The following is a 15,496-nucleotide window of genomic DNA, read 5'->3' as shown; positions in this document are numbered from 1 at the left end:
GATTCAAGTTCAAGTTCCAGGAAGGACATTCACGCCACTCACAGAGCCCATACAGTTTTCCTTTGATGCACCCACCTGGAGTCTAGGAAAGAGCATGGCAGCCCACATCGCCATGGGACGCATCGACGAAGTTTACCACAAGGATCTCAAGGATACTATCTACCAAATATGTGGGCGCCGATATGAGCAATGGGAGATAGTCAGCACCAAGAAGGACAGGTCCATTGCAGCTTTCATCCAGGAGTTAAACCAGCACATTCGACGCCAGGAGAATCAGATGTGTGCAGGCATGATAGATTTGAAGAAGGCAATGACTAGGATCACCGAGCTGGAAGAAGAACTCAAGTCTACACGCGATGGATATGAGGAGGAAATCGCGACACTATTGGAGAAGAACGACGACCTGATAAATAAGATCGGAGTATTCATGGGAGACCCCGCGCCAGGAGGAGAAGACGACGATTCCACTTGCCCGGAGAACTACATCATCATCGACGACACTGACTCCAACCCTGATGATAGTGATGATGAATTTGAAGACGAAGCTGGAGCAGACATCATGGAGTCTTCCACCGATCAAAATTTCTAGATGACCACCAAATGAATAGTAGTATTCCCCCATGTATATAGTAGTAGTCTGAGCACTTTTAACGATAGTTCTAGACCGTTTGGATGCCCTTGCTTAATTGATTGAGTGATATGATTGTGTTTGTCTCATGTGCATATGGGTAGTGTTTTCTCACTAGACCTCTTTCTATTCTAATCTCTCCCCTCTAAACCCATCAGATGCCTCCGAGACGTGACACCTGATTTGTCTTCCCACCGGAGATCACCCAGTTGATCCAGCAGTAGAATGCCTTGATGCAGATATTAGTCCAGAACCAAGGCAACAACAACAACAACAACCTGCCCCCAGTTGACAACTTAGCCCGTTTTCTGAGGTTACAGCCGCCGGTGTTTTCCAGTAGCACCTAGCCAATAGTTGCGGATGACTGGCTACGCAGGATTGGAAGGGAGTTGACTACCGCTGGTTGCACAGATGCAGAGAAGATGCATTTTGCCGCACATCAGTTGGATGGACCAGCAGCCTCATGGTGGGAGAATTACACCACCACTTTCCCCATAGCCAATATCACTTGGGACCAGTTTCAGCAAGCATTCCGCACAGCCCATGTCTCAACTGGAGCTATGAGCATGAAGAAGCGTGAGTTTCGCAACTTACGCTAGGGAAACCGTACTGTAGCTCAGTACGTGGATGAGTTTAGCAAGCTATCCCGTTATGCCCCTGATGATGTGGCCACAGATGCCGCGAAGCAGGAGAAGTTTATGGAAGGGCTTAATGATGAGATGAGCATGCAGTTGATGGTGGCAACATTTGCTAACTACCAGGAGTTGGTAGACAAGGCTCTTATGATGGAAGGGAAGCAGCAGCAGATTGAGAGCCGCAGGAGGAAGTATGGGCAAGGAAGGTACAACTCAGGAGCTCAGCAGAAGCCTCGTCTAACCCCGAACTCGGGAGGACTTATTCATAACCATGGAGGTCACACTCACAATGGAGGAAGTTCCCATAATCACAGTGGCCCCAAGAATGGAAACGGGAATGGAGCAGGCAGCAATCAGAACCGCTCTAACCCAGCCACACCCGCCAAGAAGGATCAAAGTCACATTACTTGTTTCAAGTGCGGGAAGACTGGACACTATGCCAATGACTGTCCGGAATTGAAGAACGGCAATGGTAATGGAAGCGCTGGGAAGAAGCCCAACCCTTTCAATAGGGGACAAGTGAACCACGTGAACGTGGAGGAGGTAAACCTGAGAATGGTTATTAAAAAACTGGGTGAAACGGTTCGGTTATTACTTTGGGTTTGATTAGTTCAGGTTTTATTGGGCTAAATCTTTTTTAGTTTGGTTTTGGTTTGGGTATGTGAAGAAACCAATTTGGGTATAGTTGGTTATGGGCTTAAACAGTTTGGTTATTAACGGCTATAAACTATGGGTCCAAACCGGTTTCTGGGCATTGGTTATGTGCAATAAGCAACGATGCATCGACAACGAGTATCTTTGATCCGCGTACATGCTGCGATGCACTATGTAATTCTGTATTATGGGGAAACACCACATGCAAATCGAATGTGTTTGCTTGTGCTTTAGCTAAGCAATTGGTTTTAATACACTTGTCAGTGAGCTTTTTAGTCGTGGGCATTGTGTTTTTGACACTTGCTGTGTGTTGACCGTATCTCAACGATAACTTTGTTCCCAAACTATTGTAGATGCACTTATGCCTTTTCTATGTCATTTGCTTCTTGACATGTCAATTTGTGCAATCATATATACATTGAAGCAAACCCATAGTTATGTATTGGGTTTAAACCCACGGTTATGTATTGGGTTTAAATTGGTTTGGGTGGAAAAAATAGAGGGTTTAGTTTTGGTTGGGCTGAAAATGGCATTAAACGGGTATGGTTCAAGTATGGTTTTGAGAGATACATGTACGGGTATGGTTCAAGTATGGTTTAAGTATGAAACCGTTCTCAGATTTAGGAGGAGGTTGAGGAGCAGCCTGATGCAATTATCGGTAAGTTTTTGGTTAAGTCTTTTACCGCTCTTGTTCTTTTCGATACTGGTGCATCACATTCATACATATCAAGGGGATTTGTGGACAAGTTTAAGTTGCCAACCCTAGCCCTTAGGACACCCCTGTTAGTAAGTTCACCTGGAGCAGAGTATATGGCCAGCCGATGGTGCGACCGGATACCCTTAACCATTGGTAGCCATGTTTTCCCGTCTGACCTAATAATTTTGGAGTCACAAGGATTGGATGTGATATTAGGCATGGACTGGATGTCGAAGTATGGAGGAAGCATTGATTGTGCTAGTAAGTCAATTCTGCTCACCACCCCGGAGGGAAAAAGGATCAAGTATGTATCCAAGCATTCGTCAAGGAGAACCCAAGTAAATTCCCTCTCAGGAGTTGTTCAGGAGGAAGTACCTGTTGTGAAGGATTACCCAGATGTATTTCCGGAGGAATTACCCGGCATGCCGCCAGATCGAGACATTGAGTTCCTAACAGAACTGTTGCCAGGCACCAGACCGATATCGAAGAGACCATACCGGATGCCCGCAAATGATCTGGAGGAGATTAAGAAGCAGATTAAGGAGTTATTAGAGAAAAGTTACATCCGACGAAGTTCATCATCGTGGGGAGCCCCAGTGCTTTTGGTTAAGAAGAAGGATGGATCTTTAAGGATGGTTGTTGATTATCGTGCACTAAATGATGTGACAATCAAGAACAAGTACCCATTGCCGATGATCAATGATTTGTTTGACCAGCTGCAAGGAGCTAAAGTGTTTTCGAAGATCGATCTGCGATCAGGATATCACCAGCTTAAGATTGGAGAGAAGGATATACCAAAAACAGCATTCACCACAAGGTACGGGTTATATTAGTATACGGTCATGTCATTTGGACTGACTAACGCCCCTGCCTATTTCATGAGTATGATGAATGAGGTGTTCATGGAATTCTTGGATAAATTTGTGGTGGTGTTCATTGATGATATAATGGTATACTCGAAGAATGAGGAGGAGCACAAGGAGCATTTGCGTTTAGTTCTCGAGAAACTCAGGGAACATCAGTTGTATGCCAAGTTCAGCAAATGTGAGTTTTGGTTGAAGGAAGTTGGATTCCTTGGACATGTTATATCAGGAGAAGGAATAGTGGTAGACCCCACCAAGGTTCAGTCAGTCACTGAGTGGTTGGCACCCACCTCAGTTAGCGAGATCCGCAGTTTTCTTGGACTCGCGGGATACTATCGGAGATTCATTGAGAATTTTTCCAAGATTGCGAAGCCAATGACGGCATTGTTGAAGAAGGATACCAAATTTAAATGGACGGAATAATGTGAGGCAAGTTTTCAGGAGTTGAAGAAACGTTTGACTACAGCCCAGTGCTGATTCTGCCAGATATACGCAACGATTTCCAAGTGTATTGCGATGCTTCACGCTCAGAACTTGGAGGTGTACTTATGCAGGACGGAAGAGCTGTTTCGTATGCATCCCGACAGCTTCGACCGCATGAGTTGAATTATGCTACTCATGATTTCGAGTTAGCAGCCGTAGTGCATGCGCTCAAGACTTGGAGACATTACCTTATCGGAAACCGTTGTGATGTGTACACGGATCATAAGGGTTTGAAGTACATTTTCACACAGAAGGAGCTGAACCTCAGGCAGAGGAGATGGTTGGAGCTTATAAAGGATTACGATATGAAGTTGCATTATCATCCAGGAAAGGCCAATGTCGTAGCAGACGCTTTGAGTCGGAAGAGTTACGTTAACACCCTCGTGAGCGGAGGAATGCCAAAGGAGTTAGCAGAGGATCTCAGGAAACTACGTTTGGAGATTGTTCCTAGAGGTTTTGTTGCAGCAATGGAAGTTCAATCTACCTTGTTGGGAAAGATTCGAGAAGCGCAGAAGGATGATAAAGAGATTGCCGAGATAAAAGAGAGAATGAGCAAAGGAAAGGCCAAAGGTTTTCGTGAGGATGAGCACGACACCTTATGGTTTGAGGACCGCGTTTATGTGCCCAATAATGCGGAGATCAGGAAGTTGATACTTCGGGAGGCTCACGACTCGCCATACTCGATACACCCCGGAAACACCAAGATGTATTTGGATTTGGAGGAGCATTTCTGGTGGACTGGTATGAAGAAGGATATTGCTGAGTATGTAGCCATATGTGATGTATGTCAGAGAGTAAAAGCAGAACATCAGAAGCCAGCAGGATTACTGCAGCCTATGCCGATACCCGAATGGAAGTGGGATAAACTTGGCATGGATTTCATCACCGGATTGCCCAGGACCAAAGCAAGATATGATTCAATATGGGTAGTCGTTGATCGTTTGACCAAAGTAGCTCACTCTATTCCAGTGAAAACCACGTATACCAGTGCGAAGTTGGCCAAGATATATATGACCAGGATCGTATGTCTGCGCGGAGTTCCGAGGACCATCGTATCAGATAGAGGAACACATTTTACTTCAAAGTTTTGGCATCAGCTGCACCAGACTTTGGGTACGAGGCTAGAGTTCAGTACAACATTTCATCCGCAGACAGATGGCCAGACAGAGAGAGTCAACCAGATTTTGGAGGATATGTTGAGAGCTTGTGCGCTAGATTATGGATCTAGTTGGGATGACAATTTGCCCTAGGCGGAGTTCTCATACAACAATAGCAACCAGGCCAATTTGAAGATGGCACCGTTCGAAGCCCTGTATGGACGAAGGTGCAGAACACCGTTGATGTGGGATGAAGTGGGAGACCAACAGTTGTTTGGACCAGATTTGATCAAAGAGTCTGAAGAAAAGGTTAAGTTGATTCGAGATAGACTGAAGGTAGCTCAGTCCAGGCAGAAGAGTTATGCAGATTCGAAACACAAGGGGGTAGCCTATGAAATTGGAGATAGAGAATATCTGCGGGTGTCACCCTTGCGAGGAGTTAAACGTTTTGGAGTTAAGGGAAAGTTAGCCCCAAGATTTGTAGGACCATACCGAGTTTTGGAACGTATGGGAGAGGTTGCCTACAAGTTGGAATTACCTGAAGGACTATCAGGAGTTCATGATGTGTTTCACGTATCCCAAATGAAGAAGTGTCATGCTGAGATGGCCGATATACCTCTGAGAGATACAGTGCCCTTGGAAGCGATTCAGTTGGACAGTGATTTGACATATGAGGAGAAACCTGTCAAGATTCTCGAGTTTGCCAGCCGAGTTACATGCAGCAAGGTTATCAAGTTTTGCAAAGTTCAGTGGAGCCACCATACCGAGGATGAAGCCACCTGGGAACGAGAGGATGATCTTCGCAAAGACCACCCACACCTATTTTCTAGCCAACCCGAATCTCGAGGACGAGATTCATCTTAAGGGGGGTAGGTTTGTAACATCCCAAATTTTCAATTTGGAATGTTATCATAGGTCATTCTTGCATATCATATTTTATTGCATTTCGTTTTGCGATCCTCGAAATTTTGAGCAACTCAAGGACCCTCGGAGAGAGTTGGGGATTTCATGTTTTTCATATTTGAATTTTATCAAATATTGAAACAAGGATCACGTTGGTTTTAATTTATTTTTCTCCCGAAAATATTTCATATTAAAATATATGAGAGGAGATAATATGACTTCTCCAAAATAAATGAAATATTGGAGGAAAATGTTAAAATCAAATATTTGATTTTATTCGGATTTTATTGCTATTTTATTTGCATAGGAAAAATACGTGTTTTTCAAAATTGCATTATAGGCCCAACTAAATGTTCACCTTGTCCGGCATATTTTTAGAGGACGGGGAAAATTTATTTCGGGATTTTTGAAGTCCGTTTAGTATTTCTTTTCTTTCTTTTTCTGCACGTTGGATTGTTTTTTTAAGGTGTAACCGACTCCGGACCGTACCCGGCCAGGACACCTCGGGCCGGCCTTTTTAAGCCATGACCCCGGGGCCCCGACAGCCCGGCCGCCTCGCGCCCCCTCGCAAACCCTAGCCCGAGCCGCCGCCTCGCCGCCCGCGCCGCCGGAGCCCGCCACCGCCTCGTCGCCGCCGCCGCCCAAGCCGCCGCCCCGCCCGAGCCCGCCGCCGCCTCGCCGGAATCCCGCCGGACTCGAGGTAGCCGCCGCCGGTTTTTCTTTTAAAACCGTTCGTTTTTTCATAAACCCTAGTTCGATTTTTTAGATCGGTTTTCTCGGTTTAGTTTATTTAGCGGACGTTCGTCCGTACGTTCGTTTTAACGAACGGTTTTCGCCCGTTAGTCACAGACAGCGAATGTTTGTTCGTTAGCCTGTTCGTCAGTTTTTCTTTTTCTCAGGTTTTTCGCGATTATTTTCATTCGCGATTTTTGATCCGATTTCGTTTTAGTTTATCTTCTCGCTCGTTTATCGGAATCAGGCGATTCAAGCGCCTAGATCTTCGTCTCGAAACCCTCTTTCTGTTTAACCAACTTGAACAAGATTTTGGTACTGTAAAATTTGACTTTAATCTAGATTAGTAAACGGATCTTGCTTCTTTCGCAGTTTGAGTTTCGTTGCTTCGTTTGATTTGATTCTTTTTGCAAACCGGAGTTCTTAATTTGAACTTTCTGGTTAGATCTTCTTATTCGAGTTTTACCCGTGCATCTTTGCTTGATTGCTTATGTATGCTATTGTTTGTTTGCGATAGAATTCCTGGAGTGCGAAGCGTGCTACTACGAGTCTCTAGGTTTTGCGGATCGTCAGCAAGGCAACTAACACATTGATCATACTCTTTTCATACCCAGTTTTTATGCATTAGTTCCAATCCTCAAACACTGCATGATTAGGATGTGATTAACTTGTGGGTATTGGGAAGTAGTTGATGAGGTAGAACCTATTACCTGTTTTATTATCAAACCCTCGGGAGTTTCTTCTACGTTATGCTTATATTGCCATGCTATGCTCGTAGACGTGGATTGGGTTTGAGTGTATCCATGACAGATGTGAGTTTGTTAATTAATGGTTCAACTTAAGGTGGCAACTTTAATACACATCTGGGTGGATTGCTTGTTTGGGCACCTGGGGAATCCAGTGTTGTCCTAGGAGATCCCGGGGCATCCATGAGATCATCCTAAGGTCCGCCACCCAGGCCCAAAGGGATCGTGAGATTATTCATGCTAGAAACTTCCGTGTGCAGCCACAAGCTATTATGGGCTCTAGCATAGTTTGAGTAAGTTGCATGACCTCTTCCAGTGGTAGGCTAGCAGATGTAGAGGGATGTAGGTTGGTACTGTCTACCCGGGGTTAGAGTTAATGCTTCTGAAAGACTGTGTCTCGGTCATCCGTTTCTCAAACACCATGTAGTGCCAGAAATCCAACGGAGGAGATCGAGTCTTGTGGGGAAAAGTGGGCAAACCTCCGCAGAGTGTACAATCTAATCATGGTTAGCCGTGTCCCCGGTTATGGACATCTTGAGTATCTAGTACTTGGATTATCCTATCGTATCTCATCACTCTAAATTAATATGTCGGGTTATTACTGATTACTTTAATTGGGATTGAGATGGGGGTACCATTCTCAATGTTTCAACTACCATGATAGTCAAATAAAATTTATTCCTTTGTTGTAGGGAAAAATTTGCTTTTCGCAAAAACCATATAACCATAGAGCCTCCACCAGCCATATATGCATGTAGTGATAGCTTTTATCTGTTCATTGCTCTACTGTGTTACATTGCCAGCATATTCCATGTGCTGACCCGTTTTCGGGCTGCAACATATCATGTTGCAGACTTTTCAGACGACGAGTAAAGGTGCGATAGGTCGTTGTCGTGCAGCTCAGCTATGCCGTTGGAGTTGATGGACTCACTTTATCTTCCAAGCCTTCCGCTGTTATCGTTTTAGATGGCCTTAACCATATTTATTGTAATAAGTTCTCTTTTGAGACATTCGATGTAATAAGTGTGTGATTGCTACTCTGTTATAAATCCTTCAAGTACTGTGTGTGTCAGCATTACCGATCTAGGGATGACACTGAAACACAGAGACTTGACCGTTTGAGGTCGTGTCGCTACACCGGCCAGGTCCAAGCCCCCGCTCCTCCTCTCCTCGTCGTCGAGCCGCACGACCACCCCGTCGTCCACTGCAGCGATGTGTCCACCTCTGCTCCGCCCCATGATTTTCTCTCTGGAAAACCCAATGACGCTCTCAGACTGCCGCATGCACTAGTCTTGTTGCTGCGTGGGGTGCCTTGCTGCTAGGCGCCGATCCAGTTAGTAGGTACATATGATCAAATAAGACGGGCCTGATTATGTTGCTGCTGCTGCTACATGTCCAGCGCGAGCAAGGCTGGAAGAAAAAAAAGAGAAAATAAACGATGAAAGTGACTGGGTCAAGTACATATCTCTAATTGAAGCCTCCCCTACAAGGGTACATTCTCTCATTTGTATTGATTAATGTTTGCAATTATTTTTTATTCTAGTTTTTTTGGTTGATGCCTTGTTCAGGTATGCAACGAATCGGTGCTGCCTCCAATTTTCATATGTTGAGTGGCAAAACATGTTTTGTGAATTCAAACATGTATGCTTCGAATGCGTCTCATATGTCATATTAGCACCAAATTAGTGCTTCTCGTTAACCATGCTTCCATGATTTCTACTATATGCTTCTATGTAATAAAGATGTAGTGTGACACCACAACAATGTTTTGCGGACATTAGACTGCTGCACCCATCCAGGAAAGCATGCAGATTTCTCAAATCAAATGTCTATGTTTCTAGTGTATGATAGCGGCAAATCATCACTTTGTGTTAGCCATGCTTCCTACTTTTTTATTTCTCGTATATGTTTTGCTTTACCCATTGCCCGCGTGTGCTTTAGGTGCTGGTGTTGCTTCCTGGAGTGATTTTTTATCTCAGCCATTGCTAGTGTGCGCACTTCATATTTCACGTTGCTGCTCTTACTATGCAGATTTCTCTCTGTGTTCAAAATATGCTTCCACTATACAGAAATTATGTTGAGATTACATCAATATGATGCATCCAATTTTCATGATTCATTTGTATCATACTTGTGCATCTTTACGGTGCATAATTTGCTTCATACGCGCCATAGTTATGCTTCTTCATTTCGTATGGTTTACTTCATGTGTTCTACATTGTGTTCAGTTTGCTTCATTGTATGCTTCATATTGTTTCTTAGGCATCATCATTGTATCCAAATCAAACTAATCATGCTTCCTTAATTTCTGCACGGCTCACGAGAGTGGAAGATCATGCTTTCCTGACGGTGAGCATGTCATGATCATCGATGGCGGGCATGTAGTGTGACATGAGATCGAGCATCTCCAGCGCCCAATATTTTGTCAATGTTTTGGAAGCAAACTAGCAAGACAAACACTTGGTTGTGCAAGTTCAAGGGTGTCGTTCCCTCCTTGGTCCCAGTGTCGCCGCTCTTCACCGGACTCTTGGGGCTCACAACATGGACAACAATAGACATTTAATTATATATTATTTGCAGTGAACTTTTGCTTCAACCGACATTAAAATATGCTCCAAAAATGCCGGACTTGCCTCTCTTGGTAAATTGTACTGACATTTTACTTCTTTTAGAGAATTTTATTTTTTGATCTATGTTGGTGTGTGCTTCATTGCTTGTCCCTTCTCATGGGTGCTTCCATTGTACAGACATTTTGTTGCACTGTTTTCAGCCGTGCTTGTTAGTTTCTCACACAACCTGGATGATGATAAAATGAATTTGAATGCAATGGGGCTGGTACTAGGTACCGCACTTACGTTGGTGGCTAAATTGTCGATGACGGGCAGGACAAGACACAAAAGAAAAAAATATAGTGCTTTTGTAATAGTATTGTTGTTGTTTTTGTCAACAGAGTTGTATAAATTATTTTTCGCATTGGCTAAAATTTGTTTTGAAGCTTCGTGCTTCCACTGGAATATTTGTGCCTCACAAAAAGTTGTTTCCTTGACATTTTTTTTGTTCAAAGACACTTAAACCATGATACCGTGGCATAGAAAATATTGTTTTGCCGCTCACAAAAAAGTATCATCACGTGAATTACTTGTTTCCATCACACAAGAAAATGATGCTTCTATCCACTAAAAAGAATGTCTCCTTGGTAGGAAAAACATATTACCATCGCCAAAAATATATCTCAGAAACAAATAATGAGTAATATGCCAGATTTGCTCTTATAATTACCAAAATTGTTTCTGGAAATTGGGGGATTAATTTCGTCATGCCAGAAGTGATTTTCGGAAGCATTGCTTTTTTTAGAATCTCGGAAGCATTCTTTTGGAAGCACTGATTGATAAATTACCAAACTAACTACCACCAAGCCCATCCCGGCAAAAAAGGCGCAACAACCGGGCCCATGCACGGACAACATTACTAGGAAGCAATCAATTACAGCTACAATCCAGCACATCAAGCAAGGTGATTTACTAGTGGATCGAACGGTGCACATGCATTTGATCGGATGGCTTGTGAGTGGTCTAATGGAACCAAAATATCAGGCCATGTATAATGGTTGATAAGATAGTCTTATCATAAGTCTTGCATGTAATTTAGAGATGACAAAAAAATGTCTACAATGGGTCATCTCTTAGCCTTATCTTCAATAACTAGTTATTCCTAAAAACATGGTGAGACATATTGTGCTAAGAGATCATCTCTTGTCATCATCTCTTAAATAAGAGAAGACAAATTTTTCTTATGAGTTCTCTCTTCTCCACCCCATCATTTATCCTACATGGCACTCCTAAAATAGCACCATTGTACATGCCCTCAGTAGTCTGATGCCTAGTGCTTCCCCTTGGTTTTTCCTAGGGTCACCAAAATGCTCTCTCTCCTTCTTAATTGTTGTGCCTTGTCATTTTTTCGCTTATGTGGCATGCTTAGCACCTGTCAACCATGGAGCGCTGGGAAGGGCCTAATGATCCAGTGGTGGAAAGGGCGTTCGGCTCGAACCGTCAAAAATCGGCACGTTCGGCAGTTATCATTTCCGAAAATTAAAGTTAGGCCAGCTTGGCGTCTCTTCGGGGAGGAGGAGCAGGTTGCTCCACATCTCTTCTGATGGCTGCTGCAAGTGTGTTGGCCTGACCAGTAAGGGCATCTCTGAATGTGCAAGCATTCCTCTCTTACCAGATCGCCCATAAGCGTCGTATAGGACTTGGACGCGATAAGCATCGTATAGGAGGAATTCCCAATCTTTCCCACCCTTGGATTCCGAGTACAGCTCCAGCACGTCGTCCGAGTCTTGCAGCATATCTATGTCGGAGCAGAGCACGCGCCGATCAATCAACTGCTTACCATCAGTGACCGAGGAAGAGAATCGCAAAGCAGAGGACAACAGCCGGGATCACGCAGATGGACCTGCCATGGCTGCTACCTCAAGACGTGCTCGCCGATGTCCTCCGGTTTGTTCCGCCGCGCAGCCTCGCCGCATGCCGCTGCGTTTGCAAGGCCCTGCGGAGCACCATTGACGACCACTGCCTACTACGTGCGGATCTCCTCCCGCTGTCGGTCGCCGGCATCTTCATCAATTTTAACGACCTCCCTTTGCCGGAATTTTTCTCCCGTCCCTCGGCGCCGGCGGGGCCCTCAATCTCCGGTAGATTCGACTACTTGCCATCCTCCGGTCTCCGTTTGATCCGAGATCACTGCAATGGCCTCCTCTTATTCAAGGACTACGTGGCTAACCCTGCCACTCGACAATGGGAATCCTTGCCACCGCGTTCGTCAATGTTTATGGACGTAGATGCGGATTTCACTTATGAAGACTACCTCGTGTTTGATCCAACGTTATCACCCCACTATGAGGTGTTTGTAATCCCACGTCTACGTTACAAAAGAGTGATGAGAGGTTTTCATGACAACAATTCAGAGGTGATGGAGAAATCTGAATGGCCTTCGTCTGTGCTCGATCTGCACGTGTTCTCCTCAAAGTCAGGTTGCTGGGAGGGGAGGGGTTTTATTCGAGAAGGAAAGGCTGTTGGCACCGTCGCCGAAATGCGACGGCCACATTGGAGTTGGGACAAAAAACGATATGGCGTATACTGGCGGGGTGATCTTTTCGTGCTGTGCGAAGCTGAATTTACAATGAGGTATGCAGTCACTCTTGAAGCATCATACTATTTTAATATCGATGTCTTCATGATTAAAATATTGTCGCTCATAAAATTTATTGTTTGCGTATTTATTAATATACTTTTTGTAGGATATCTTTGTCAAATTGTACATATAGATTAATTAAGTCGCCGATGGACACTGAAGTATGCAGAAATTCGGGATTTCATCTAGGACGGTTGAAAAAAGGGGTGTATCTTGCATCTCTTCATACTGCATGTCTTCTTATGGTTTGGGTCCTTGAGGTAGCTCATGGCCACACGAATTGGGTACTGAAACATAACATTTGTCTTAAATCTATACTACAACGTCGAGATTATAAAGAACCCGTACTTGGCTCATGGGTCTTGCAAGATATTAACTTTGACGAGGGTGTCAAATATTATAAGGAGCATAATGAACATGCTGGCTACATGGAATTTCTAATGCAGAAGAAATCTATATTGAACTCATCATGCAAGGAGGAGCTATTGGAAGAAGAGTATGAATGGGACTCCGAAAATGATGATATTCTTGACCAGAAAGATGTGGTTGGCAATTGTTACCACGGATGTGTGGGCATCCTCGGTTTTCATCCTTATAAGGAGATTGTCTTTCTGAAAGTATCATTGTACAGGGCACTAGCTTATCATTTGAAAGTCTCAAAGGTTCAAGATCTAGGCTACATATACCCGACAAGTTATTATGAAGTTATGTCGATCGACCGGTTCATAAGAGAGTCATTTCTGTACACACCCTGCTGGATACGACATGAGAGTTCAAACGGATGTGGAAAGCCTCTGTTGAAACCCAATTGAACATCCTAATAAAGGCTCGTTCATTTTTAAGTCTCTGTACTTATAGCTATATTACTTTTGTAGCTTTTACATATTTTTTCTGGTTCCAAAAGCATCTTATTCATACGCTAATTAGAGGCTCCTATCGATGTTTTCTATACGGTTTTGTTGAAGCATATCTAGATGTGCCCTTGGTATTGCACATCTAAGTCATATGTCATTGATTTTACGCACAGATTTGTGCGGGTATTTTTTTTACTTTTTATGTTTGATTGAGTCAATTAGGTATGCAATAACAAGGCCACATCTAAAAACAAATCCACACGCATATACCCTACCTCTATAAGCACCTCCGAGAGACTGAGCCAGCATATCATATTAAGATTAACGAAGTCTTCAGGTTTGAAATAAATTCAGGAAAATACGATCACCAATGCCAAATCTAGAACTTTAACCCTGGTGGGTTGGTTCCAACACAAGAAAGCTAATCATCTGAGCTACGCTCAGTTCGCATGATCCCTTTTTATATCTAGTGTGTGCATGATGTAAATCACAAGATAGTATCGATAATACTCTTGTTTCCTTGCCACGTCTATCCACGAGACGCATCCACATGTTTGCTAAAATAGGGGAGATGAGTACTCTAATCAAGCCAGCAGTCTCTTTCCAACTACATAAATATTGGCTTTGTTCTATTCGCCAATATCATAGCGCTTCATATTGTCATGTCACACATTTAGTCCCTAATATGTAATATGGATACTCTTCACTCCACTATCCATGTGTTTACTTACAAGCTTGATATATTAAATGTAGGTTGACGACCGAGGGTGTGACGTGAATTGGCACGTTCAAGTCATTGACGAGATCAAAGCAGATATTTGACACAGATTGAGGAGCTTGCACCGGCTCTGTATGCCCGTATCCCGAGCCATACAAGAGCTACAAGTACTTATAAGAGGCTTTGACAAGTGAAACCTGGGCTCGGGATGTTGGCCCCAATATGGGCTCTAGCACGCTACAGGGAGTTCATGGATGTTTGCCAAAGGATCGATGCGGTTGAGCTGGCGGATGAAGCTAGTGACACCGTGCGTTGGGTTTTGGAGCAAGACGGACAATTCTCTATACAGTCGGGGTATGCAGCAAAATTTGCAGGCAAAGAAGTTGCACCGACAACAAAGTTCATATGGAAGTCAAGGACACCTATTCAATGTCGATTTTCGCTTGGCTTTCCCTTAGGAACAGATGTTGGACATCGGACCGCCTAGGACAGTGAGGGCTGCCACACCAAGATGCCTGCTGATACGTCTCCGTCGTATCTACTTTTTCAAACACTTTTGCCCTTATTTTGGACTCTAACTTGCATGATTTGAATGGAACTAACCCGGATTGACGCTGTTTTCAGCAGACTTTCCATGATGTTATTTATGTGCAGAAACAAAAGTTTTCGGAATGACATGAAACTCCACGGAACGTCTATTTGGAAATAATAAAAAATCCTTCCAAAAGATGAAGACCAGGGAGCCCACACCCTGTCCGCGAGGGTGGGGGCGCGCCCTCCCCCTAGGGCGCGCCCCCCTACCTCGTGGGTCCCCTGGAGCTCCTCCGACCTCAACTCCAACTCTATATATTTGCTTTCGGGGAGCAAAAAATCAAGGAGAAGAATTCATCGCGTCGTACGATACGGAGCCGCCGCCAAGCCCAAAAACCTCTCGGGAGGGCTGATCTGGAGTCCGTTCGGGGCTCCGGAGAGGGGGGTTCGTCGCCGTCGTCATCATCAACCATCCTCCATCACCAATTTCATGATGCTCACCGCCGTGCGTGAGTAATTCCATCGTAGGCTTGCTGGACGGTGATGGGTTGGATGAGATCTATCATGTAATCGAGTTAGTTTTGTTAGGGTTTGATCCCTAGTATCCACTATGTTCTGAGATTGATGTTGCTATGACTTTGCTATGCTTAATGCTTGTCACTAGGGCCCGACTGCCATGATTTCAGATCTGAACCTATTATGTTTTCATGAATATATGTGTGTTCTTAATCCTATCTTGCAAGTCTATAGTCACCTACTATGTGT

At 44.1% G+C, this 15,496-nt stretch overlaps 1 protein-coding gene across 1 annotated transcript; it reads left to right on the top strand.

Annotated features, from left to right (window-relative positions):
• Nucleotides 1-11,680: 11,680 nt before the first annotated feature.
• LOC123141370 (uncharacterized) lies at nucleotides 11,681-13,552 on the top strand. Its single transcript, XM_044560538.1, has 2 exons — nucleotides 11,681-12,621; nucleotides 12,735-13,552. The coding sequence occupies exons 1-2, from the start codon at nucleotides 11,885-11,887 to the stop codon at nucleotides 13,438-13,440; spliced, it is 1,443 nt and encodes a 480-aa protein (XP_044416473.1). The 5' UTR covers nucleotides 11,681-11,884; the 3' UTR covers nucleotides 13,441-13,552.
• Nucleotides 13,553-15,496: the final 1,944 nt, after the last annotated feature.

Source organism: Triticum aestivum, chromosome 6D (assembly GCF_018294505.1).
Source record: "Triticum aestivum cultivar Chinese Spring chromosome 6D, IWGSC CS RefSeq v2.1, whole genome shotgun sequence".
NCBI classification, from domain to species: domain Eukaryota; kingdom Viridiplantae; phylum Streptophyta; class Magnoliopsida; order Poales; family Poaceae; genus Triticum; species Triticum aestivum.
The sequence above is the reverse complement of the archived record's forward strand: the minus strand, read 5'-3'. Positions and strand labels throughout refer to the sequence as shown.

What these genes read in the sequence shown, in the direction of transcription:
- LOC123141370 (XM_044560538.1), top strand. Translation starts at nt 11,885, where the DNA reads ATGGACCTGCCATGGCTGCTACCTCAAGACGTGCTCGCCGATGTCCTC. An exon ending in GAAGCTGAATTTACAATGAG is followed by an intron (nt 12,622 to 12,734) that starts GTATGCAGTCAC and finishes TACTTTTTGTAG; the next exon opens with GATATCTTTGTCAAATTGTA.